The sequence below is a fragment of the Epinephelus fuscoguttatus genome, linkage group LG12, assembly GCF_011397635.1.
Source record: "Epinephelus fuscoguttatus linkage group LG12, E.fuscoguttatus.final_Chr_v1".
In the NCBI taxonomy this organism is placed as follows: Eukaryota; Metazoa; Chordata; class Actinopteri; order Perciformes; family Serranidae; genus Epinephelus; species Epinephelus fuscoguttatus.
Window position 1 is genome coordinate 10,270,340 of NC_064763.1, and position 25,820 is coordinate 10,296,159.

At 41.9% G+C, this 25,820-nt stretch overlaps 1 protein-coding gene across 3 annotated transcripts in view; it reads left to right on the plus strand.

Moving 5' to 3' along the window:
* The first annotated feature begins 1,532 nt into the window (after positions 1-1,532).
* The window catches only part of ksr1a (kinase suppressor of ras 1a), a 34,720-nt gene continuing 10,432 nt past the window's right edge, over positions 1,533-25,820 (plus strand). For 2 of the 3 annotated variants that reach the window (XM_049592285.1, XM_049592286.1), the window contains exons 1-6: positions 1,533-2,063; positions 12,877-13,017; positions 20,513-20,660; positions 20,755-21,244; positions 23,950-24,131; positions 25,719-25,788. In XM_049592285.1, coding sequence (XP_049448242.1) covers positions 1,845-2,063; positions 12,877-13,017; positions 20,513-20,660; positions 20,755-21,244; positions 23,950-24,131; positions 25,719-25,788 — 1,250 coding nt within the window. In that variant the 5' untranslated portion in view covers positions 1,533-1,844. Of the gene's footprint in view, positions 2,064-4,155; positions 4,451-12,876; positions 13,018-20,512; positions 20,661-20,754; positions 21,245-23,949; positions 24,132-25,718; positions 25,789-25,820 lie in introns of those variants that run through there. The other variant, XM_049592287.1, reaches the window with a different exon arrangement.

A 25,820-nucleotide genomic window follows, 5' to 3' on the forward strand; every position in this document is an offset into this window, starting at 1 on the left:
ACCAGGGATGTGCACTAGAAATATTCAAGGTGCTCACTGGGATGAAACAAGGCTGCCTGCTCTCCACTTTCCTCTTCCTCCTATAGGCATCAACTGGATCATGAAACAAACAACCTACAATAAAAAGACTGGCATCCAGTGGAGTCTGACAGGACATCTTGAGGACCTCAACTTTGCGGATGATATCGCACTACTCTCACATGCACACCAGCAGATGCAAGAGAAGTCCCAGCTGCTAGAGACAACTGCAGTCAGACTTGGGCTCAAAATAAATGGACAAAAAAGAAAGACAGAAGCATGATTCCCATAACCATCGGGGGGGCCAGGCACTGGAAGAGGTCGATAAATTCACATACCTGGGAAGTGTAATTGTTATGGACGGTGGGACAGAGGAGGATGTGAAGCCAAGAATAGGGAAAGCTAGAGCAACATTCAATATTTGAAATAAAATCTGGAAGAGTTAAAACTTGAAGTCACTGAAGACCAAGCTCAAAATCTTTAACTCCAACGTCAAGACCGTACTGCTGTATGGATCTGAAACCTGGAGGACCACCACCAACATCATCAATAATAATAAGATAATGATGATAATAATAATAATAATAATAATAATAATAATAATGATCATTCAATAATAATCTTCTGGCCAAACAAAATCAGCAACATCAACCTGTGGGAACGCACCAAACAAGATACAGTAGAGGTACAGCTGATAAGGAGGAAGTGGATTGGACACACACACTGAGAAGAAACAACACAGCAATAACCAAACAGGCACTGACTTGGAACCCACAAGGCAAGCGAGGCAGAGGAAGACCCAAAAACACCTGGAGAAGGAGCACAGAGCAAGAATTCAAGAAGGGACTGACGTGGAAACAGCTGGAGAGGAAGGCCCAAGACAGACGAGGGTGGAAACAATTCATCAATGGCCTATGTTCCGAAAGGAATACAAAGGCCTAAGTAAGTAAGTAAGTAAGTAAGTAGGCTATTAACCTAACTTGCATGTCTTTGGACTGTGGGAGGAGTAATGCTGGCCCCCAGGCCTGAACAAGAGGTTTCAAACCCCTTTGCTGTGAGGCGACGGTTCTAACCACTACACCGCTGTGCAGCCCAGGACGCTAAAACTGAGGCAGCTAAATGGAATTAAGCCCTCATTGGTATTAGCCTATTATCCACACCTGTGCTTCTCCTATGATGAAAAGTCAAAACACATGCTTTGATAAATATCAGGTCCCTAAACAAAGCACCTAAATGGAATGCAGCCATAATCCATGTTACTATCTACAAATGCTTTTTCTGTTTTTGCTTTAGATAATGGTGGCACACACTTTGCTGTAATAATTTAACTTTACTTTAAAAAGTTATTAAAGGTAATTGTACATATAATTCATTTGTGTGCGTGTGAGAACACGCGCGAGAGGGTGGGGGAGGTTAACGGGATGTAGCGTTGAGTGCGGTTTTTGTGACCTGCAGGCTATGACTTCATTTCCCAGACTGCACCGCGCCCCATGATGTTCCCAACAGCTGACAGACGGTGAAAGCCTCTGCCAGAGCTGTCGGTGGAAGAGAGTAGCCTGTCGTCGGTAGCTACACGGACCGAAAATACAAGTCGAGCACTGCTGGACTTCGGAGCGCTCCACAGCCTGAGTTTACCGTCGAGCATCTCGCTTTGTTTCAAAAATACATTTCGTTTTGCATCCTGACTTTTCCACACTGGGAGCTGGGGACATTTGCTGTCAGCTAACTTCCACAATAGGTCGCTGCGTCGCTGGACTGCTGCATGTGTCTTATTGTAGCTTAACAGTTTTGACTCCAGCCCTTCCAGCCGTGCCCAATGCTGAGGAATGGATAGTGTGTCTGCTAAAGGTGGGAAGATGGTCGAGAGTGATGAGCAGCCGGAGAGGGATAGCGGCGGCGGCGGCGGTGGCGCAGCGATGGCCGCACTACATCAATGCGAACTCATCCAGAATATGATTGAAATCTCCATCTCCAGTTTACAGGGGCTCCGGACCAAATGCGCCGCGTCTAACGACCTCACACAGCAAGAAATACGCACTTTAGAGGTAACGAGCTTTTCAGATCTGTCACAGCCCCGTCCTGCCATAGAGAGCAGTGTAGTCAAATTGCGGAGTCATGAAGCCCTAACACTATGTCCGCCTCATATAGGCTGAATATTGGCTGCAAGCGAGGCGCCCTATCTGAGTGTCAGAGAGCTGAGCACATTTTGTCGCTTCCAGTACACTGCTGGGTCGATGCATTGAGGGCTAGATGACTCAAATATGATTTTGCCTTCATTATTTCTGCAGAAGATCCCCAAACGGTTGAGATGTGACAGTTATTTGTGTGACCTCTTTCTCTAGGTGGAAATATTTGTCAGGAGCCCCTCGGATAGTTCACATCACCGTGCTGTGCAGCTGAATCCAGCCTGGCCTAATGGCACACATTCAATAATCTGATGGTGCTATAATTTATGCTCTGTTCCCTGCACAGGATTTTGTATGTGCAGCCCACAGTATGCACGCAAAATGAAATGTACGACGTGTTCCATGTTTTTTTATCCGTCTCCCCCTAAGCAGGCAGGGTTGATGTACGCGCTGCTTTCCTGCATCTGGATGCGGATTCGGTCCAGTCGTGTTGGGATGACTTGACATTGCTTTGCGCAAGAGCCATGGCTTTGTAGGGCCTCAGTGTATCCTACTATAGTAGGCAGTGTGATGGAGAAGTTATGCCTGGTAGCATGCAAAGGATGCACTCAGTATTTTCTGTCTCTAGCTTTACAACCATCCTTGCACGTTAAATTATAAAATCCAGATTCAAAATGTTTCTGTTATATAAAGTGGGACTTATTTATCTTTTTTTTTTTTTTTTTTTTTAAAAATCCTTTCTCACCATGTGAATTTTATTGTGACGCTGTTATAGTCATTTTTATAAGGGTCAGTTTTATCTCAGGCCTGCATGTTTCCACCCGTGGGATGTTTACAGTCACTTATTGTTTTTGTAATATTCTCAGCTGCAAGATGACTGAAGGAGTCATGTCATGGAAAGTCCAGCTTCATGTTGTTAGTAACAATGCCATGAGGGGGCAACAGGCCCTGCTTCTGCTGAGGAGGCTGATGGGAAGAGGGGCTTGGCATGGGGTATAAAAGGCGGATACAGGACATTTTAATTAGACGTGGAGTCGTGGAAATCAGTGGAATAGTACAAGGTAAATGCCCACAAGTAGAGCAATATATCTTTGGTATAGGCTCCAGACATACTGACATTCTAGAGACATGATAGATGGTAAATGGGTTTTCTTGCTCATGGTTTATTTAAGCGTTATACCTTGGATAAAAGGAATATCCACTCCTGATTGGCTCCAGGCTATCAATTATCCATGTCTGTTTTATTTCTGTATAACTGAACACCCCATGAACAATTGTGCCGTTGCCCCTAAAAACTAATGTTCCAGAAAGCTCTGAGCGTTTAGTTTCAGTCACACAAGAGACGCAATCGCCTGGCTGAACTGGTTTTCAAGTGACCTTCACAATGGTCAAGAAGCAACATAGAGTTACTGTGTATTTGCAGTCTTGTTACTGTCACATTGTTTGCCTCAACAGGCCAGGTAGCAGCGCAAAAGATCTATTTGTGATAGTAGTATCAAAGTCTGCAGGAAAAAAAAATAGAACAAGATGACAAAGCAATCTCATGTTTTCAGGCGCAGCTTTTTATCCATTTTCATAATGTCCACAAAATAATTTGGTAGATTCTTAGCTGGCTGGCAGGCACGAGGTGCAAGTTGGCAAGCTACTGTGTGGGAACAAATTTTCACAGGCTCAAGTAAAGAAGCCCAGTATTAAATGAAACATTCAAAGTATTAAACTGAAATAGAAACCAGATCAGATCAGTTTGTGTGTTGTCCGTTTTAGCCCCCCACTGCTTTAGTGCAGTGAGTGTGAGTGAAAAAACATGTCTGGTGAGAAGAACATAGTCTGCTTGAGTAGTTTGCACAAAGAAATGTGAAGTTCACAGCCTGTTGTGCTCTACATACTTCAACTCTTCTTCATCCGTTGTCATGCGTACCCTGTCGTCACTGCGTGGAACAGGATGTGATCTGGCAGAGTACTTCCTGCGCTACACTGTCTTATGGGTGAATTTTTGAACCGGCATTGTTCTACATGACAATGGGCACACCATGCCGCTCTCACATGTTTCTTGAAGGCTATTAAAATTGCTCTGAGGTCACTTTCCTGTAGCTAGAGGCCGTTGTGAGGGGGTATCCCTGAAAGTCAGAAGTGGAAACAGTGGGTTTGGTTGCTTCGAGTTAGCTTAGCTGGTTTGTGGTTTAGCAAAGTTTAGCGTCCCTCCCTTCTGCATTTTGAGGATCAGAACAACTAGAAATCTTTGATTTGAAAGCTACCACTTCCTGCAGTGGAGACGATAAGAGCCTCAGACTGCTCACTGGAAACAGGTATGGTAGATGCTTTCTGGTTTACAGCACAGCTAAATGTAGATCTTAAAGGTATATTTATGACATTTTTTAAGTCTTATTTTCACTGATTATAACTGTACTTTTGTCTAATGGACAAGCTGTTTCTGATAATCAGCCTTGCCTCACATCACACAGCACATATGTAGCTTGTGCATAAAGCTATTTGTCTGTCCAAATGTCCAAAGTAAAGATAGGATGTGACTAAAAATGTCATCAACTTGTCTGAGAACATATGAGTAGAAATGTCTTTGGTCACAGCTCAAGTCAAAACTTTCAGAAACTTCTCTTGATCTAATCAGTTGCTGTTGGTCTGATTATGTGATTATGCATTAGCAGAGTTGTTGATTCATTTTAAGAAGTGTTACAGGTTGTTTTTTTTTACTTTGTCAGACAGACCTTTATCAGTTCCATTTACATTTTTGGTGTAATGTGTACGTCATATCATGGTTTGTTAATTTTGTGGTGTCTCTACTCAGCTGTGTGAGGCTAAAATCTTCCCTTCACTGTAGCTGCAGGTGATGCTCCATTTTAATGGTTTTGTTAATTTTGAATTGTAAGATCTTTTACTGTCACGTTATTCTTTCTCACTTTCTTATTCCTGTATGGCGTAGATACAGGGTGAGCCGATGAATGAGTAGTTCCTCTTGCTTTGCATTGATTCAGACTCTACTAAAAGAAGTATTTTACTGCTAAAAACATGGTCTTTTCATAAAACTAGGCTGCCTATGCAGTAAAGAGAAGCAAATACAGAAGTAAAGCCAGAATGCACTTTGCCACACCAGACCCATAAATGCGTACGCTGGTAGGTGACAGTAAACAATAAGTCAAAATATGTTTCTGAAGACTGAGGCGAGAATCAGGCAACGTGGCAGCAGAACCTTGGTTTATATTTGCTCAGCACTGCTTAGTTTTGCTGTTTGAGTTCAGTTTTTTTCAGTTTACACAATACAGGAAACAGTATGGCATCCACTTCCTGTTCACAAATACTAAAATATATAACTAAAACATATTAGGTGAGAAACTGGCAATACGGTAACAGAATCTCAGTTAATATTTGATGCCTAGCTTTACCGTTTGATCAGAGTTTGAGAGAGCGAAAGAGGGGCGGCTCTCTTTCACAATCCATTTTATACTCTTCATGTCTGTGAATGAGCAGAAGTACTTTTTGTAGTTCAAGCAACAGACCCAGAGCCAAAAATCACGTCATCAGGCGGATTTGAGCAAGGAAATGAACAGAGATATCTGGGCGCTGACAAAATGGAATGAAGTTTACCAGAGTTCCTTCTCACATACAACTCACATTGTCATGATACAAAGCCGGTTGAAAATCAAAGTATCCCTTTAAGTGACAGTTGCTGTCTACTGTCATATTTATTGTCCATTTTTAAAACTCAAGACATTTTAAACACTATAGAAATGTGGTTGAGTCTACGAGCTTCCTAGTTGCTGTTATGTACCTGTCTTTAACCTTTGAGCCCCCTGTGAGGGGACAAGAGAAAAAAGAATTTGTCAGTGCAACCTTTATGAATAAGGCAGCTCCACAGTTTATTCCTCAGATATGTACCCTCCATGAAAACAATACTTTCAAGCTCTTTTTAGCTTTTCTTCTGGTTCATTTTTTAAATCAGAACAAAGGAGTTTGAACTGATTGAAAAGCTGGTGAATGCTAATCGGGCGTCTACATAACAGTCAAATGTCTGGATGTCTTTCACCAAGCTTTTAAGTGGAGCTAGCGGGCCATGGGGCGCTGTCTTGATCAGCAGTCTTACTTCCTATGTCTTTACTGGCATACCATTTTGAAACCACATCTTGCCATAAGTTTGCACTTTCACTTCTTGCTTCGGCCCTCCTCGCAGATTCATTTGCCACATGCCTTAAATTGTCAGCACATTCTGGAGCTAATCATAGAGTCAGACTGACTCTGTAGGCCCTGATACAAATATAATTCCAAATTTCAGCCAATATGTCAGGTGCTGGAGTTCAGACATGCACAAGACATCCGGAAAAACTCATCTCTGTTGTCTCTGATCCTTGACCAATTGATGTGGGAGGCGTATTATAGCTCCACGATCTTCGAATTCTGGCAGGCACACTGGCTTCCCACATCATTGACCAGGTGATCACATTGAAAACATTCAGTAGCAGCCAGACATGATAGATGTCATCACTACTGAAGCTTTAAGCACCTTTAATTCATGTGATGATTTTTGAGAGAACTGTGTGAGGTCAAAGTAGTTGTCACACTCGAGGTGCAAACGGGCATCGCTCCCATATCGCACTGGAGGGCCATCAAGAGAGGCTTGAACTCACTTTATACTCTCATTGAGAGAGCTTTATAATTCCACTTGAACTGTGTGTTTTTTCTGCCTTGCCAGTGAGAGGATAATGATACTGGCCTCTCAAATGGAGTGCTAACTGGTACTTCACTTTTCACATGTTAATCCCACTCAGCCTGCCTCTCATGCTGCCTCTGTATTACTTTTACTGTAGCTCTTTATGTATTCCTGACTTTTGCTTTATCATATGCACTGGGCGCTGCCTTAGCAGCTTGTTTGTCCAAAAACATGATCCAGACACTTTGGAAACATGTACTCAGAAACATCCTGTAAACAGAACCCGAATGTTTTGCTTACGTGCTGCATTTTACATAACCCTGAAATGAAACAAGTGTGCTGGATATTTGTTCACTGCTGTAAATTTTTACACAAAAGCAATTCACCGTCTTATCTTTTTAATCACTGCTCTCAGTAATGATCAGCAAACAGCCAAGCGTCACTCTGTTTTGTCTCCTCATGGTGTTGGAGAGAGTTTTTGCTGTGCGATCGTGGTGCGAGCTGTTGTGGCTGCATCTATATTTAGACATCTTTCTTCCTACGCATTTTCAGGGTTGGTTGTTAAATAAGAAAATCAAATGACGCGCAAAGAGCCTGTGCAAGAGGGGAGAGCAGGGAGGAAAGGGGAGGGGAGAATCAAAGCCAATCCGCTGGGCTTCTTCTTATGACATGACAACCGCTGTGTGTGTGTGTGTGTGTGTGTGTGTGTGTGTGTGTGTGTGTGTGTGTGTGTGTGTGTGTGTGTGTGTCGGAGGCCTAGGAGAAGACAATGGAGAATGTCGTTCACATGAGGCAAGAGAGGAAACACAACTCTAGTGACTGTAGCAATGCAGACCCAGTCTCTGTTTCCTTTTTTGCGATGTTGTCAATATGGACTGGATGTGGAAATCAGGATGGTTGAACAGTGTGGGCAGGCCTTAATCTATTCTTAAACTGACTCAGGATGAGTTGCATTACATCCTGTAATTTTGAGGTCTGCTGTACTTCTTATGTAGAAAGGGGGGGTATTTGGTTTCTCCAAATCAAAAGGAAGTTAGCACGGCATGTGGAGTTGTAAATAGTTAAAATTGCAGCAATGTATATCAGCAGTTTACTTGAAATGTGTCCTTTTGGGGGAAAATGTATATCCTTAACTTTTCACATATTGTCAGTTTTCACAGAAGTAGTTTATCATCCACGATTATCAACGGCTCCATTAAATTTTTGTACTTTTTATATGTGTTTTGTGACCTATAAAATGGCTCCACTGACCACATATTTTGTCAGATATATTACAGTGTAAGCCTAAACAAGGCCAGTGGTCTGCTTGTGTGTATGTGTGTAGGTTGTAGGCAGGGACATACACTAACCTTGTACAACCTTAACACAGAGAGTTGGAGGCCATTCTGTCACCTCCTCACCCCCCCTCCAGCCCAGCCTAGCGTAGGGGTCAACTTGCACTGGTGGTAACAATGATGGAGGAGGGGCAGCAGGCCATTGTCAGGATCTGTCAACCATGTATGAACAGCCCCCCACCAGAAATCCATGTGACCTGGCCTCTGTGTAACTAGGTCTGCCTGGCTTCATTGTGTTTTTGTCTTTGGACATTTTTAATCTTTTTCATTGTGTAGATAAAACTGTGCATCAGCCTTAAAGCATCTACTCACCATGGTTTATTTAGATGCATAATCCTGTTTAAAATGTGCCCTTAAATTTGCCCAGCTCCAGTGCTACTGTTGCTACTGTCCAACTCAATTGCCAGAAAAAAATGTTGGCATTTCTGCACACCATGGACATGTTACATTGGCAAGTTACAATGAAACTTATGTTTCAACAGTGTTGTTGTTAACATGGTTGGGTTTAGGCACAAAAACAACAGTTTTGGCATAAAATACCAGGTAAGGGGGGCACAATCCCTGCTGGAAATGCAGCATTCTGTCTGTAAAAAAACAAACACTTTATGTGCCACTATACTGGCAGGAAACACAGCAATATCTCCGCAAAATTCAACTGCTTTTTGTGGCATTATGCCTGCTTGAAAAACATTGATGGGTAGCTACAAAAACTCATGTTTAGTACCTAAAAAGCAGCTGGAAATTCAATGATAGCCCGCTACAAAACACCTATATTGGATGCCTAAAAAGCCACAGGAAAATCACTGACAGTTTGCTGCAAAACACACATCTTTGGTGCCCAAAAAGCAGCTAGAAAAACAGTGACATTTGCTACAAAGCACCTGCATTTGGTGCCTAGAAAGCTGCTGGAAACACAACAGTGACTTGCTTAATCACAACCGTTTTGTTGTTTGTATGTCAACCACTTTTTGTTCTACTATACCAGCAGGAAAGGCAGTTTTGTCTTGTTAAAAAACAACAGATTTTCTTGGCCTTTCCCCTGCAGGAAAAACAGGGGTGGGTTGCGAGAAGACATCCATGCTTGGTGCATAAAAAGTCAAACAGAAATGATGTGGATGCAGCTTAGTAGGCATCTCACCTAAGTGACACACCATGCACCATCCCCTCCACCTCCTGGTGACAAAGTCAGCTCATACACTACATCACTTTAGAAGCATTGATATAATATGTATGAAATGTACAAATGTAATGTATCCACTATTTGCAGAAATGTACAATGCCAACATTTATCTCAGGCGACAGGGCTGCGCTGTCACATTCCACATTGACTGTGATACTGGCTAGAGTTGCTACATGTAAAGACAGAGCAGCGTTCAGGCTACAACCAAAAAGTAACAAAAGGACCACTGCTCTCAGGTCACCTTGTTGCTAATAGTGACAATATTGTATTGTGGTTTTCTCCGATTGCATTCGGCTCATAGATTATACTGTTAAGACTGTATTTTGCACGGGCCTTTAATGGTTGGTAGCTATTATGAGACAAGGCATAGAAATGCTTCAGTGAGCCTGTTCTGGCAACAAGAAACGTGAGCATTTTCAGTCGGAGAGAAATGACCTGACCTTCCTGTGTGAATATAATTTTCTGGGATCGAGAGTCATCGCTCAGTTCTCAGACAGGCCGTGCTATCCTCGGCAGGTGCACCAAAGTGGCTGTGTCAGCAAGAGCCTGGAGAAAACAATTGGAGCAGTGGGATCTGCTCCCTGAGTCTGCTGTGTCAGGCAGGGCTGTTGCTGGGACTCCTCTCCCCTCTCCAGCGGCTGACACACTGGCTGTCACTCATCTCCTCACGGCATTAGGCCGTTGCCATGGTGTTGTTTAGCCGTGCTGACAGGTGGGCTCTGACGCCATTTCTCCTCCTCCCACCTCCAGGCCACACGTCAAATGCTGCTTTCTCCACTCTGCACCAAAAATAATATGCAAGGGGGGGCTGTCATTATCTCTTGGTTTGTTGATATGCCTGAATGTGCTCTCAACACAAATACGCACATTACTGATATCAGTTAGGGATTTGGGGACTTGTGTAACTGTATCCACCTTATTAATTTAGGGTGGCAGTAGATAAAGTGGATGTTCCGTGTGACCGGAGATAAAAATGTTTTTTTGTTGCTACCACAGTTATCACCACAATGACATCTGTGTGTTGAGATGTTTTGTGTCTGAGCTCTGTGTTTCACATGTATGGGAAAATCCCACTGAAATGTTGCTGACGACTCAGAAGAGGGGTTGCTAGGTAACCTGACGTCACAGGACTGCACTAGTGTATAGGGGGGTAAAGCAGGAGGCTAGCTCATTAGCTACATCGAGTAAAGGCCTCTTACTGCTGGCCATGCTACTCCACATCTCCAGAAACAGTACATTCAGACACTTGATGAGACATCTGAATAATCTGTGAGGCTCTGTAATACTAAATGTAGGTTTGTAACAGATTGGATATAAAATATAGCACAGCTTCACATTGTTCAGCCTCCCATCTACTTGGTATACATGCTTGTCTACTTGTATGTTTGCATGTGTCTGCTGCAAATGTGTATAAACAAGAATGCTGAAGGGGGGAGCAAGCTGCCAAGTTCTTATTGGCTGTGCTCAAAGGTCAAATGCATGCAACTAGAAGGAGGTTCAAGAAAAGATATTTGGAATGTTACACCACTTCATTGTTTAATTTTTTATAAGCAAGTGTTGTTTTTAGTACCTTGTGAGGAGAGATTGTGTAGGCATTGGCATGTTTTGACAAGGCATTGACATGTTTTGACTAATTTTGATCTTCAAACACGTAATTTCCCTCGTGGTTTTATGCACCAGTTTGTGTTGCAATTGTCTTTAAAAACTTCAAAATAAAAGTCCTCTGCTTCCTTAATGTTTTTGTTGGCGGTGGCAAATGTTCTAATACTAAATATTGAGGGGGACATGTCCCCCGCCTTCCCCCACCCCGATCTCTACACCTGTGATGTTATGCTCCTTGCTTGTAAGCTTTGAAAATGTCACTTTTATTGGTTTACATTCAATAATGCATGCTGTTTAATTATTTTATAGTGCTCTCAGTGCAGCTGATAATAGATGAGTAATTGCAGAGCTGAAAAGCTGCAGTGGAGTTGACACGGAGAGCATTTACATCCTTTCCATCCTCTTTCATCTCCCTGGCCCTCAGTGGAGATGCTTTTGTTAGCTGCCACGAAGCAGCCTTTTTACATCCCAAGGCCACACTTTCTGAGAGCGGCGTGGCTGTGTGAGTTTCTGTATGCTCGGTGAGTAGATGTGTCACGGAGAAAGCTGAATGAGCAGAGAAAGACGTGCGCTCCCCATTGTTGCTCAAGCACTCGAGAGGTGCGTGGCAGGGTCGAGAGCTAGCTGGTGTCGCCCGGCTCATCTGAAGGTGCTGCCTGCTGTAATGGACTCTTACAGATAGACGGCGAGATAAGGAGACACACTATACGGCCGTGCCAGGCTGCACAACGTGGGCCGCTGCAAACCAATACCGTGGTGTTCATTGTGATACTTACTCACAGGACCACTGCACTTGACATTGGCTTGGGGTAAAGTCTCGCAGCTTTATTGTGTTGTTGAATATGAGTGTTTTTGAGATGATGACAGGTCTGGCTTTCGAGCACAGCAGGGTTTGGGATGTTCTGGTAACTGATGCATCATGAGACGCTACAGCAAAGGCCTTCACCAGGGCTTTAGTCATTAATGTGCTGATTAGCAGATGCAAGGCTCAATAGAAAGATTGTGTGTAGGGGGGGTTATGTATCAGTAAGCCACTATCCTGAGTGATCTTGGCAGGCATGTGTCTTCCTCTCTCTTCTTCTCTTCGTTCACTCCCCTGCTTCATCAGCAGCGCCACCAGAGTGTGGAGGCACTGGGGACGCTCTCTGGTGTGAAGGAAGATTTCCTTGTAGCTTTCTCCTCAACCGGCTCGCACATGAATGGTGTCGTCTTTTGCCGCATTTTATGTCATACATAAATACATATATGGCCGATTGTGACTAAAGGTGCAGTACTGTACCATGTTTTGTAAGAGCCGCAGATGAAAAGAGAGCACAGTACCTCTGAAACTAACAGGAGAATTGACTGGTCATATGGCACTTTCTTCCGTCGTTATGTCACTGAGCAGCTTCCTTGTTCCAAATACACTTGTTTGCTGTGCCAGCACCACAGATGCTCTCATTAGATGACCAGCTCATTGTTCCTCTGTATGATAATAGCTGTTTATATCTAATTAACTGTCTTGTGCACTGGGGGCACAGGGAAATCGGGTTAAACAAACACTGGAATCGTTACTGCAGGTACATTGAGTTCAGAATGGAAAAACAGTGCGAGTATGGAGCAATTCATGCATCAGGTTAAAGTTAATTGTATTGAAGAGACATCTGTTGATTGCAGAGGTGATGAATGTACAGTAAGATGGATTTGGCCTTATCTAAGGTCACTTTTGTAGAAGCAACAGTAGTCAGTAGTAACTGTGTTACTGCTCCAAAGAGCTATTTGTTATGTGTGGTGTTGCAGAAACAATAAATGGCACATACCGCATAATTTCTGTGTCATCTCAACAAAAAATTCCACTGCTAACACAGAGGTGTGACAGTGAAGGCCTGCTCCTTTAGCTGTAGCCAAGCACACTGTGAGTCTCCCCCTCTAACCTGCCCCTCCCATCTGTGCTGTGTTCTCTATTGCTCCCTGCAGGTGAAGCTGATGAAATACATCTGTAAACAGCTGCAGTGCAAGCAGAAAGTGCCAGAGACAGAGAGGCCCGAGGCCCTGGACAGCTACCCGCACTTACGAGACTGGCTACGCACCATCAACCTGCGACCAGAGCTCATCGAGGTAGGTCACGTTGTTCTGTGTGAACATCAGTGTCTCTCTCTCTCTCTCTCTCTCTGTCTTCTCTGGCCTGGGTGACTGATTGTGTCACATTTATGTGGATTCAGTGTGTGTACTCAGACTCCGCTCACATGTGCATGAGGAATACTTGACTGGTGACCATCCAAATGTCTTTCTAAAAGAGAAGTGCTGTCATTTTTATGATCATGATATTGAAGCTGCAAACACTGAACTTGAACTGATTAATACTGAGAAAAAACTTTTTTTAATTTTTTTTATTTTTTATTTTTTTATTTTTTCAAAGCAACATGTTAAATGAGGCCAATATGGCAAAGACAGCGACTGCTCGCTGTCACTCAGACAGGATGAACTTGTCCTGTTGACAAACTGATCTTGGTTGCATAACAAAAATCTAGCTTACTGCCATTAGTTTCGACATACATATATTTGTTAAAGTCTCACATTTCTTCAGGAAAATATTCATTGAAATTTGCATATTTGCAAATATGTAAGGTATGTTTGATTTTTATTTTTCATTTTTCATCCAATCTTAGCTGCAGTTTCCAAATGTACTGGTAGGTCTATTAAAACTGCTTGTGTTATAATGGCTCTCCTGTATTTTCTACATAAGGACGAAAATCTTTTCCACAGATGACAAAAGCACAGCTGTTAAGTAATTTGAAGCAGATCAGCAAATAATAAAACATCATCTGGTGTCAATTGTTGTATTAGGCTAGAAAGTGACAGCTCATTTTCGAGTCTATGAAAATGATGTGATGAATGAAACCAATACCAGCATCATATGTATCCTTTATTTAAGGACATATATGATGTAACAATGTTTTATACTGCCCAAGAGGGCAGTATAAAATATAAAACATAGTCCTATCTATAAAGGTGCTTTTGCCTTTATAGATAGGACAGTTAAGCGTGAAGGGGGGAGAGAGAGAGGAAATGACATGCAGCAAAGGGCCACAGGCTGGAGTCGAACCCTGGCCGCTGCGGCAACAGCCTTGTACATGGGGCGACTGCTCTATCCACTAAGCCACTGACGCTCCAGATGCTCCATGTGATTACAATTTTAAAATAAAGTAGGAACAGGCACATTGACTAAAAAGAGCAAATTTCCCAATCCTTTAAAATCAACTTAAACTCCCCCACAGTAATCAGGGCTGCCAATTTCAGATCCTTCTGTAAATGATTCCAGGACGAAGGGGCAGCGTATTTAAAAGCTTTTTTGCCAAGAACTGTTCTCACCTATGGAACCTGAAGAATATTACAAGAGTGAAGACCATATTGATTTTGGTTTCTGCACATGTATGTAGAAAGATAAGAGGGAACTAGATTTATATATAAAAACCAACCAATGCGAGAGCCTACGGACATCAAAGTGTACCATGGTGGCAGTGTTGCCCTTTGATGGCCTTGTCAGAGCTGACCTTCAGATTGAGGCCTATGGTCCACACAGACTCGGGTATTTTTGAAAGCAGGGTTTCCCCTCCTTTGCTTAAAAGGAAAAAAAAATCCTGTCCACACAAGCATTGTTAAAAAACATCCAAATAAAAATGCATAACACAATTGTAGCACTGTCAAGAGCATGCCAAACCAACAGGTAGTGATATAATCGTAACCCTAAAGCCAAGCAAAAAAGAAGATGAAAATGTTGGCCAATTAGAAGCCTGAAAAAGACTATTACCAGAAGGCTACCTTGAGCAGTGACCTCCGTAGCACATTCTGAGAACTCAGTTGCTCACTATAGTGGAAGAGTAATTATACATTTATGTGTGAACATGTAAAAAGCCCCATTAGATTAGATTAGAGCCAGCACTATTATAGTCATGTCCGCTATTGCACGAAATGTTGCCTCATTTGTGACACCTCAAAAAGGAGATAACATTGCAAACTTTGACGTCACAAGCCAAAAACTCTTTTTTTTTTTTTTTTTTTTTTTTACCCACATGTCAGCATTGAGAACAGAGTTTCTGAAAATCTTTAACCTAGATTGAGTTTTATAAACAATCCTTTTTAATTGACCTAAAACTTAGTTTGGTGTGGACAAAAGGCCAATATACATGTGTTCATATGGACAAGGCTTGAGAGCCTGAGTTCAGTAATATCTTTCACATGTGTTTGTCTTTGAGCAGGACCCAGGCTGCCCACCAGCTCTTCTGACCTCTGACCTCTTTATGGAGGAATGAGGGCCCTAACAGAGACACTTTTACATCATCTATACATCTGATTTATAATTATAAACATACTAAAAATCAAAACTTTTTCACTGTTTGCTGCTTACCTAGAGGTTACTTTTGGTCATGTAAAACTACTCCCATCGCTGTGCGCAGTTCTCTTATTACTATGGTTTTTATTTATCTTGTTATGACTTATGAGATAACAGCTAGTTTGAGATCCCCTATTAAAGATATTAACTGCATTCCATTATGCTCAGGCCTTTGCATAAGGAAGCTACAGTGTTAGCAGTTAAGGTGCTGTTAACTGTTCAGTGACTGTCTTCTGGATCAGCACCTCTCCTTACACCAGCACCCGGCAGCTAGCTGCTTCTACACACCTGACATGAATGCATCAAATGCATACTTTCCTGATCTCACAAGTGTTGTGCAATTCTCATTCCACCACGATTTGTTTGATTTTCTTGCAATTTCCTCTCCTTCCACCAGCTGCCCTTCCTGCACCGCTGTGAACTCCTTTAATCCCTTTCATCTACTGTATGTTTGCATTGTTCTTGTCTGTTTGTCTTTGTTTTATGACCTAACTGTAACCTGCTTATTTTTAACGTTTCCACACTTGTTATTCTTTAATATCTCCCAAGCTTGTGCGTGCTTTTTATTTTGTTTTACTGCCATGTTCCAAATCTGATTATTTGTCTTCTGTTTAAGGTTTAGTCATATCTGTCATGTTTAGTGCTCTGTTTGCTTTCCAGTTTAGACGTCACCACCTTCCCTTTCAAAGAACTTGAGTTTTGTGATAGCATAGTGAAAGTGCTTATTTGTATGTGTTGTATACAAACTGGGATTTCCCAAAAGATGTAGAGCCGTCATGGCGTGTTGATGACCCATTTAGATCAAACGTTATTAGACTGAGATTTCTACAGTGCATCTCCTCACTCTATACTATGAGGGCCGGATTATGTAATAGGTGATCCAAAAAAAAAACTAACAATGATTGTATGTAGTGTTTTTTTCTACCTGGAATCCAACCTCTCTGCCTCCATGCTGCAACTGAAAGTGAGGTCTTACATAATCTTACACAAGCATGTGGATGCCATGTTGGCAAGCTTCTTACGTGCCTCCTTCCTTCTGTGAACTAATCAATGTTGTCTGTGGCTTTGCTAAGCAGCCTTGCTGTATCTTGATTAACTCACTACAAAAACATTGCCAAAGCATTTTGAGTATTGCCATGAATCATCCTTAAAGGGGACCTATTATACGTTACTTATTTTTCTGTAATGTTATATGTTAAATGTTCATATTTAATCTGGCCAAGGTATCAGATAATGAGGTAAGTGTATGTAAAAGTAATGCCTTTGACCAAAAACCTCAGACTTCAGGCTTCAGACTGTTCTGAATGCTCTGTTGCCAACAGCTTTTTTTTTAATCTACTTTTGAGACAAGCCCGACATCAGCTCATGGTAGCTTTCTTTATATGGTCATCTGCTCCAGGAATGCTACCGCAAGGGTAATGAGTAGCCTACACTGCTACATGCAGCTTCATGCTTATGCCAGAAAAAAACACATTTAGTCTTGGTTGCTGATGTTGTTAATTTCTCCCCGATTTCGGATCAAATTCCTGCTGTAATGTATCCCCTTGTGAGGATTTTGGCTTTGAAGCTTTAATTGGTGATTTTTAACAGTAGAAAGTGCAGCGATACTCCATTACAGTCAATACCCTGGTCACAAGTACATGATACATTTAGCTACATGCCAACATCTGGGAAACTTGTAATCTTGGTTGACTATGTTGTAGGCCTGGACGATTAATCGAATTTTAATCATGATTTCGATTTTGGCTTCTCACAATCATAAAAACATTATAATTGAAGAAAAACGATTAATGCACCACACGCATTAGAGAGGTGTTGCGTTCAATATCAATCAAAATAATCGTGATTATTATTTTTGCCATAATAGTCCAGCCCTACTATGTTGTTAATTTATACCTGATGTCAGATCATATTACTTCTGGAACATGTCCAGTTATGAAGATTTTGGTTTAAGCGCTTTTATTGGTGATTTTTCATGGTACAAAGTGCTCGGCTGCAAGTACACTGTTACACGTAGCTATATGCTAACGTCTGGGAAACATGTAATCTTGGTTGCAGAAGTTGCTAATTTCTCCCCGATTTTGGATCATATTCCAATGAACAAGATTTTGGTTTAGAAGCTTTAATATGTGATTTTTCACGGTAGAACGTGCCTTTATATTCCATTACGGTCATTCCTCCAGCTGCAATTCGGTTGTAGAAACACTGCGAGCACAAATACAGAGCAAACTGGGCTCTTTTGGGAGGGGGGCTTACAGGCGCTTAATTGGGGCGTTTCAGACACAGGGTGAATACAGGTGTTGTGGCAAATACCGTAAAAGTTAAATTGTCAAATTTGACCTAAATAAGGGTTTAATGTACTTTTAACCTGGTTCATTTCTCTGTTTGTATGACACCCTTCTGAGGTACTTTCATTTTTAGTTGTATGCACATGTCTTTGCACAATACACATTAGTGTTATATTCTGGGACTTCTAAAATGCCAGCCAGTAAGCAGCCCATTTAACCACCAGTGTAACCATTTAACCCAGTTAACCCACTTGACTTAATGTGTAGACTTCATGACCATGCGATGTTAATTGCTGTGCACACATAAATGGCAATTCTGACCAATAACACTGTATCAAGGAGGCCGCAGTACAGCAATCATGTATGCAAGCTGTGTTGTTCATGGTGCTAAAATTGTAATGTTATTATGAGTGAGTAGGTGGGAGGGGAGCTGAGGGCCCACAGCCACTTTTGAATATCACATCACTCACCCGCGTGTGTGTGTGTGTGTGTGTGTGTGTGTGTGTGTGTGTGTGTGTGCTTCCTTTTTGCTTACAGTGTACACAGGAGTGTGGGAGGTTGCCCTAGTTTTCTGATCAGTGTTTGCCCTCTCAGAGCAAGGGTTTAACCTGACTGATAAGTGATTGCGTACTTCCCATGTTAGAAAAACATCCTAAACTTACTGGACTATCTCCCATTTCCTTCTGTGAGCTAGAACAGTTTGTGCTGTCATTTTGCCCACTGTCTCAGTAACTGAACGTTCAATGAACAGTAAATACCTCAGGCTTGCAGGTCTTTATCCAGTCAGCTTCATTTTCTGTCTTTAACCACCTGCTCTTCAGTTATTCTTTTTCATTCTGATTGTGGTGTACACTGTATTACCAGTGTAAATGAGAGGAAACAGAGATAAGAATAAATGGAACTAGCTTGAATGAAGAAAAAGAAAAAAATTAAGAATCCAAAAATGGAGAAAATTCTTAATGGACTGAAGTAAAAGGGGTCCTTACCACCAGCAAACAGCCCTGTCTTAGCGGGAACTGAAAGCCAGACTCCACTGAGGAAAAACAGTGATTTTACCTCTCTGAATACAGGAGCTGCTGGTCTGCTACTGCCTCGATCAGTTACTTTGTTTGAGTTACTGTGTGACTTTGGTGTTTTAAAGGGTTAGTTCTGATCCAGCAAGGTCACACAAAAACACAAACTATCAACTGAGGCAGTGGTCGACCAGTAGCTCCTGTGTTCAGGGAGGTAAAATTACTGTTTTTCTCAATGGGGTCTGGCTTTGAAGAGAGCATAGGTAAATGTCACTTTTAGTGCACTTCCCCATCGGAAAGGGATGTCCTTATGGGAAGTATTGAGTATACAAGTGGATAAATGAGACTTGGATTATACTGCACGAGTTGTGTGGCAGTTTGTGAACAGATGTTATACGCTAGTTTTGCTGTTGTTAAACGCAGATCTCTTTTACCGTTCATCAAGGATTTTTTTTTTTTTAGTTTTTGGATTCACATGCAAGAAAAACAAATTTTTCTTCACAAATTCAACATAACATGGGATGTGCAATTGTTATAAAAATGATCATCCGAGGGTCAAAGTACTCCTTTAAGAATTGATATATTAGCAGCATATAAGCAAAGGTCCTTTTCTGATGTTCAAACCACTGTTTAACTAAATGGCGATTTGCCGCCAAGGTATAGTTAATTTTGAGCACTGTTTTACTGTCTGCTAATTTAGAAAACCTCATCCATTACATTGCATTTTGCTGTCTCTTTATTGTGTGATAAAAGAGTTGATTTACATTATAATGTCTAATATGACAAGTTGTCAGTTTGTCGCAAGGTGTCACATTATTGTGGACCTGTACCTTCTAAGTTTAGAGGGAAATGTGATTGCAAATCAAACCAGGTTTCAGTGTATTAACCATGTATCTGTGTCGTATGCGAGTGTTATTTTTCTTCATTTCTAGCCTGCCAGTGCTACACAGTCTGCCTCCCACTCTGATTTTTTGCTTTACTAATGCAATCCTCCACTTGCATAATGTTATGTTGTGTGATGTCTGTTGTCTTCCTGTTAGTTGCTGTCAAAGTTTCCTTCGCTTCTGTACAATCATCACTCTATCTAGGACTGTGCTTTACTTCATCCATTGCATAGATGTGTTGTTTAGGAAATCCTGAGTGTCTCTGAATGAACACAACTGACTATCAAACAGTAGAATAAAAGGATTTGCGTAGACACTGATTAAATATTAGTTCAGGCTCTGCCTTGACCCAAACTTGTCTGAGTCTAACATTCAAAACCAAGCACAAACAAGTTGGCCTTGACCACTGCAGATTTTGTGCACAAATCCTGTCTTAAGTTTTTACCACTATCTACAAATACAGGCATGAAACCACGTCTGTGGTACTGAATAATCTGCACATCCAGATAAGTGGAAGACGCAGTATGATAAATGTCCCAAACATACAGGATTACCACCGATTTCCAGGAACAGTGCAAGTCAGTGGTTGTATGACCTATTTAATACTGTAACATGCTGCCCTTTTTAATGCTGACTCTCAGCCTGGCAGCCATCATGGTGTTGAGACCACTGCAGTGTTACAAGATTTACAACTGAAGTTTTTAATGATGTTATATAAATGATTTCCAAGCAGATTGTCTTTGCTTTTTCATTTGATACAAATGTCATCAGTTTTATTATGTCCACATTATTAAGTTTTAGGTACAGGAGAAGCTAATGTGTATCTTGTTTCTGAAGATTGAGCAAATAATCACCAACAGCCTGATTATTATGTTTATTCTATAACTGTTATTCTCTCAGTGGTGTACCTGCTGATTGCTTTCTTGTTGCAGAGCTTCCCACTGGTACATCATGTATATTGCTTGTGTTTGTGCTCAGTCTTTTATGCTCATGGAGCGCTCACCCCCTCTTTTTCTTGTTATTGCTTGTCTACAGGCAGTTGAAGCAAAGTTGTCCCTGGATGCCTTACTGCAGATGACAGGTGCTCAGGTGAGGGATACAATGCGAAGACTAGGGTCCAGTTCAGAAGAATGTGCTAGGCTCAGTGCTGCCCTCTCCTGTCTGAAGAGTGCCACTGAATCAGGTATGTGTTTCCTCCATGGGAGCCTCAAAGATCGAATGCATCACATTGTATTCTTCTTGGACGTTCTGCTGATGGTGTTTTTCTGCTTGTCCAGGAGGTGAACTGAGAGAGGATGGCGGCCCCTGGCTGTCTGAGCCCACAAGGAGGGACAGTGGCTCTCTATTGACTGCAGACCAGCTAACCAGCCTGGGGACTCCACTCCGCCCTCACAGTCCCTCACCTCTCGCCCGCCCATCCGCCATCCAGTCCACCCCATCCACCCCCTGCGCCACCTTCCCTCATCCCCGCTCTGGTTCGGTGTCGGCAGCACCCACGCCCGAGGCGCTGGCATCGTATGGCCACAGTGAAAGCCCTTTCACAGATCCATTCCCAATGTCCTTAGCTCACGCAGCACGGCTCCACGGACACACATCCACCCCACCCATAACTCCGCCCTCAAAGAGGCGTCACCGACTGAAGCCCCCCTGCACTCCTCCACCTCCGTCCCGCAAAGTGCTGCATCTACTTCCCAACATCACCCTGACACGCAGCAAAAGCCACGAGTCCCAGCTGGGCAACCGCATTGAGGACCCGCCCACCAATAAGTAGGTGCTCAGAAAGATGTTTGGTGTAATATACTGTTACAAAAATCACCTTTTACAAGAGCTTTCTCTAACTAGGTCAGATTAGAACTAAATCGAAATCCTCAGATCAAATTCTAATTGTAACACATTTCCGCCGTTGGCCTTGTTAGCACAGGTTTACGGGAATTGGAGAGTGTTGGGGAAAGTGCTGGGAGAGGAGAGCTACTGTAACGTATAGTTAACTAGCATTGTCTTTGCAGTTCTTTAACCATATTATGCAGGCATTTTCTTCAGCCTGGGGTCTCATTACTGTTTGCACCTTGATTTCTTAAGGTGCTTTACTACTTACTCTTTACTAATAATGGGTCTGATAAATCCAAATTTTATATGAACTGTTATGAACTTGCATTCTAAATAGGTCCCTTTGTATTTCCTGTTGGAATGCTTTACAGTGTATTTAAATTACATCAGCTAACAGGAAGCAAAGATGGACCCAAGCTAATGCCTAGTAATTGCCTGTGTCCAGACCTTTGAATCTGCCCACTCCATTGAACTCTGATTGATTCATCTGGCGTTGTGACATGAAACAGCAGTTTCTCAGTTAAAATAAAAATAACCTATGAACTCCGTGGTGCCACTCGGTTAGCCAATCAGTGCCATGCGCAGGACTAACACTGTTGTCAAGAGTTGTCAAGCAGTGTGCCAGAACCATTGAGGAACTATAACGACAATGTCTCCTAATCTAAGGATCTGTGGACGCTAACACAGATGTCCTGCCAATATGTAAACAAATCGAAAAACTGTTTACTTTCCCAAATCTCATTTTATCTTAGCAGTTTTTTTTATTTAGACTCTACTGCAGCTCTGCCATTCCATTACTAAAAGATGAAGTAATATGATTCTCCACTACAACTAGTTTTTGTATGAGTGAAGTGATTAATTGATCCTCATAAAATGCACTAATGGCAATTTTAGGGATCAATGGAATTGTAGGAACTGTTTCATACCATTATCTATTTATTGAATGCTTGCGATTTGCCTTGACATTTGGTAAGATGACTTCAAACACTGTATTAGCCAATAGGCTTGGGCATCTTCAAGGTATGAGGGTATACTGGGGTATATAGAAATCCCAAAGTTCTGATTTTCAATACCGTCCAAAAAAAACAGACACTTCTCTGTCCATTAAACTGATACGGAGATGCTGTATTAACGTGATGTATTGTAGCGCACAGCACATGCCACCAGAGGTCATTGTTTACAGGTGAAACAGCTGTGCTGAGATCAACGCTAACTGAGAGTGGTGAGGATAATGTCACAGGATTTGTAAAAAGAAATGCTTCATAGGTCTCCTTGCTAACCAAATAAATAGGACTAGAGATGGAATCTTGAAAATATTGCCACAAATAATTTTATCTTGAGATGACTTTATCCAACCACAAAAGTAGTTTAATAGCCACATGATTTTATTCAACTGCCAGTCTGCAGCCACCACTGCTATATCATCTCGGCTCTGTTGATGTGTCCACATGTCCTCTGGTCATCCAGCAAGAATCTATGAAAGGGTGCTCATTTGTTTCCTGTCTGTTCAGTATTCATTGTTTTGTTTTGTTTTTTTCATAAAAATTCCATTATATACAGTATACCCCAGTGAATTGTTAGGAAGGTTTGAAGGTATAAAAAAAAAAAAAAATGACATGACACGACAAATTGAGGGAAGGGGTTTTGCTGCAAAGTCAACACATAGCAGGAGTGGGTGCTGTAGCCTACTTGAACAAGCATGATCATGGTGGTATTACAGTAATTGGGTTACTGTTGCAGCCTCATGTTTCTTATCACCCACTGATGACAGCAGCTGTTGGTACAATTCTCCTAAAAAACATCAGTCCAGTGTCTCGTTCTCGCCTCAGTCTTACTTTGTGTCAGGACAGAGGCAGATACGCTCACATTCCCTCGCTCACCCTCTTTCTACATCCTTTCACATCCTGCCTGTTGCTCCTTTGCTCCGGCTGTATGAGTGGAGCTAATCCCCTCACAGATTCCCAGAGATTATGACTCATGTCAAAACAGGAAGTATTTCCTAGGACTAATGCTCAGAGGTGGCAAGACACACAATCTCTTTCTCTCTCTCCCTCATTTTTTTCTCTCTCTCTATTGTGATTGGATGCACATACACAAACAAGCCACATGTTTATCCATAATATCCTGTCTGTTTATGGAAAGCTTTAGTGGGGAAAAAAACTGGGCAACGGCAGAAGTAAATATGGCTGACATAGATCCAATGCATCTAATGCACACACACACACACACAATCCTGCTAGTTTATCCTGGCTTTGTACACTTTGTGGTATATAACAACAGCAATCTGAAAACAGGTCACAGGTCTGATGGCTGATTGAACAGAACTCAAGATTAAAACAAACAGGTTCTTTTTCTAACGAGGATTACTCACGTGTGTGTGTGTGTGTGTAAACCACAGAGCTGGCACTGCTCGGCGCTTCAGTCCTTGTGACTTCAGTCTGGGTGTTAAGCATGTCACCCTGTCTATCCCGTGCCAGTGCTATTTAGGTACTCCAACGTGCCTCTCTCTAGCCCTTACATAACCTGTTCTGAACAGTCTGGTGTTCCAGCGATGCTGCAGATCCGCTGTAGCATCCAGGCTTAGTTTGTTGCCAGTGAACTGGACCCACTGATGCTCACATTTCTTTAACTTTCCTCCTCTCCAGGTGTGTTAAAAAGAATAAGCTGTTACTGAATATGCAAGTTAACGGGAATGGATGTGAGGACTCGCCTTCTCGTTACCCTGTCATGTCTGCGCGCACTCCTGGAGTCCTCCCAGCTGCCACCACAGCATCCTACAACCTCCCTGGCACGCCCACCCTCATGGAGGAGCACAGCACCATTAAGAGTGAGTCATGCTCATCATGTATATATTCTTTTATTTTGCTGATTTGGTGAATATGCATGTTTGACGTGCCAAAAATAGTCCTATGATTATCCAATATGACCAGTCAAAAATAGAAAGGATTTCTGGACGAAATAAGCATAGTTTGTTAAATTGGTTCTAAAAAATGTACTAATCCTCATCTTTATTTCAAATGTATTCATGTGTTTGGGTTGGAATGTGACTGAACATCTCCTCAATCATTCCTGATCCTATTCTAATGACAAAATCTAAAATGTTGAATGCTCATTTTTAATGTGATTTACTACTGGGGCAGGCCGCCATTAGAAATTATGGACAGGGACAAAAATTTTCCAAATTGGGCTCCTCATCCACACCCATTTCAGCATCACCACGCGACCTGTAACAATTAGTTGATTAATTGATTAGTTGTCAACTATTAAATTAATCGTCAACTAATATGACAATCTATTCATCAGTTTGAGTATCTTCAAAAAGGTCTCATAATTTTGGGTTATGGACAAAACAAGGCACTAGAGGATGTAATCTTGAGCTTTGGGAAACACTGATTAAGATCTTTAACCATTTTCTGACATTTCATAGGCCAAACAACTAATTGATTAATTGAGAAAATAATTGACACATTAATCGATAATGAAAATAATCGTTAGCTGATACCGTAAACACCAACACCCACCCACCCTCAGCTCTAATACTAACACGTGCAACTTCAAATGAGTTCCTGGGTATTAGCTTAACAGTGACAGATGGAGTCTCTTACAACCATTTCCAAATCCAGTGTTATAGACCCACCCAGGTCATGCTCTGTTTCGCATATGTACATATACTCCATATGATCAGGAAGCACAAAAGGTCTATTAAGTTATACTTCTATAAAATAAGACTGTGACAGTTTTAATCCTCCTTTCACTTTAAAACAAAACCAGAGGAAAATGCCCTCCAATGAATGATTAGGGAAAAAGTAACTCTCATTAAAGAATTACTGCAAGGCCTTAAATCATAAGATCAAGTCATGAGTGGAAAAATACATTTACTCTTTCATCTATGACAATTTCCAAATCCAGTGTTTATTATGTGTTCATTTATGCAGTTCCAGGACTGCTAAGGGACCCCAGTGTGCAGAAATATTCCACTAACATTTTTGAAAAATGGCAATGCAGCTCTTTCCTCGCAAAAATGTAGCCTCACTTTGGAGCATTATTTAGCCTATTCCCAACAAAATAATGTCATCTAGTTACATATGATACATCCTAGCTTTAAAACTGACCCTGCTACAGCTGATTTTATCTGCAAGTCTGCCCAGGTCCTTGCCTTTGCAACATTCAGCTTGCCTGTAATACCTAGTGTAGTTGAAACTGAACCGCACGATTTTCACAGTAACTGTGGGGTTAAGGTATCAAATGACAAGGTAAAATTTATTTAAATATCAATCATCTTTGACCCCTTTCCCCGACAGCAGGCCTGCACTGGGGTCACGTCATTAGATATGTCATAGATACCAGTCTTTCTCGACATAACCCAATCCTCCCCTTGGTCTTTCCGTCCTTCCATCTCTTTCTTCTTGGCTAGATAACGTAGCAGTGCATCGCAGCTCCCCACAAGCAGTGAGGAGGGACATCGGCCTAGCAGTCACACACAGGTACATCTTTCTCTTACACACGATATGTTCTG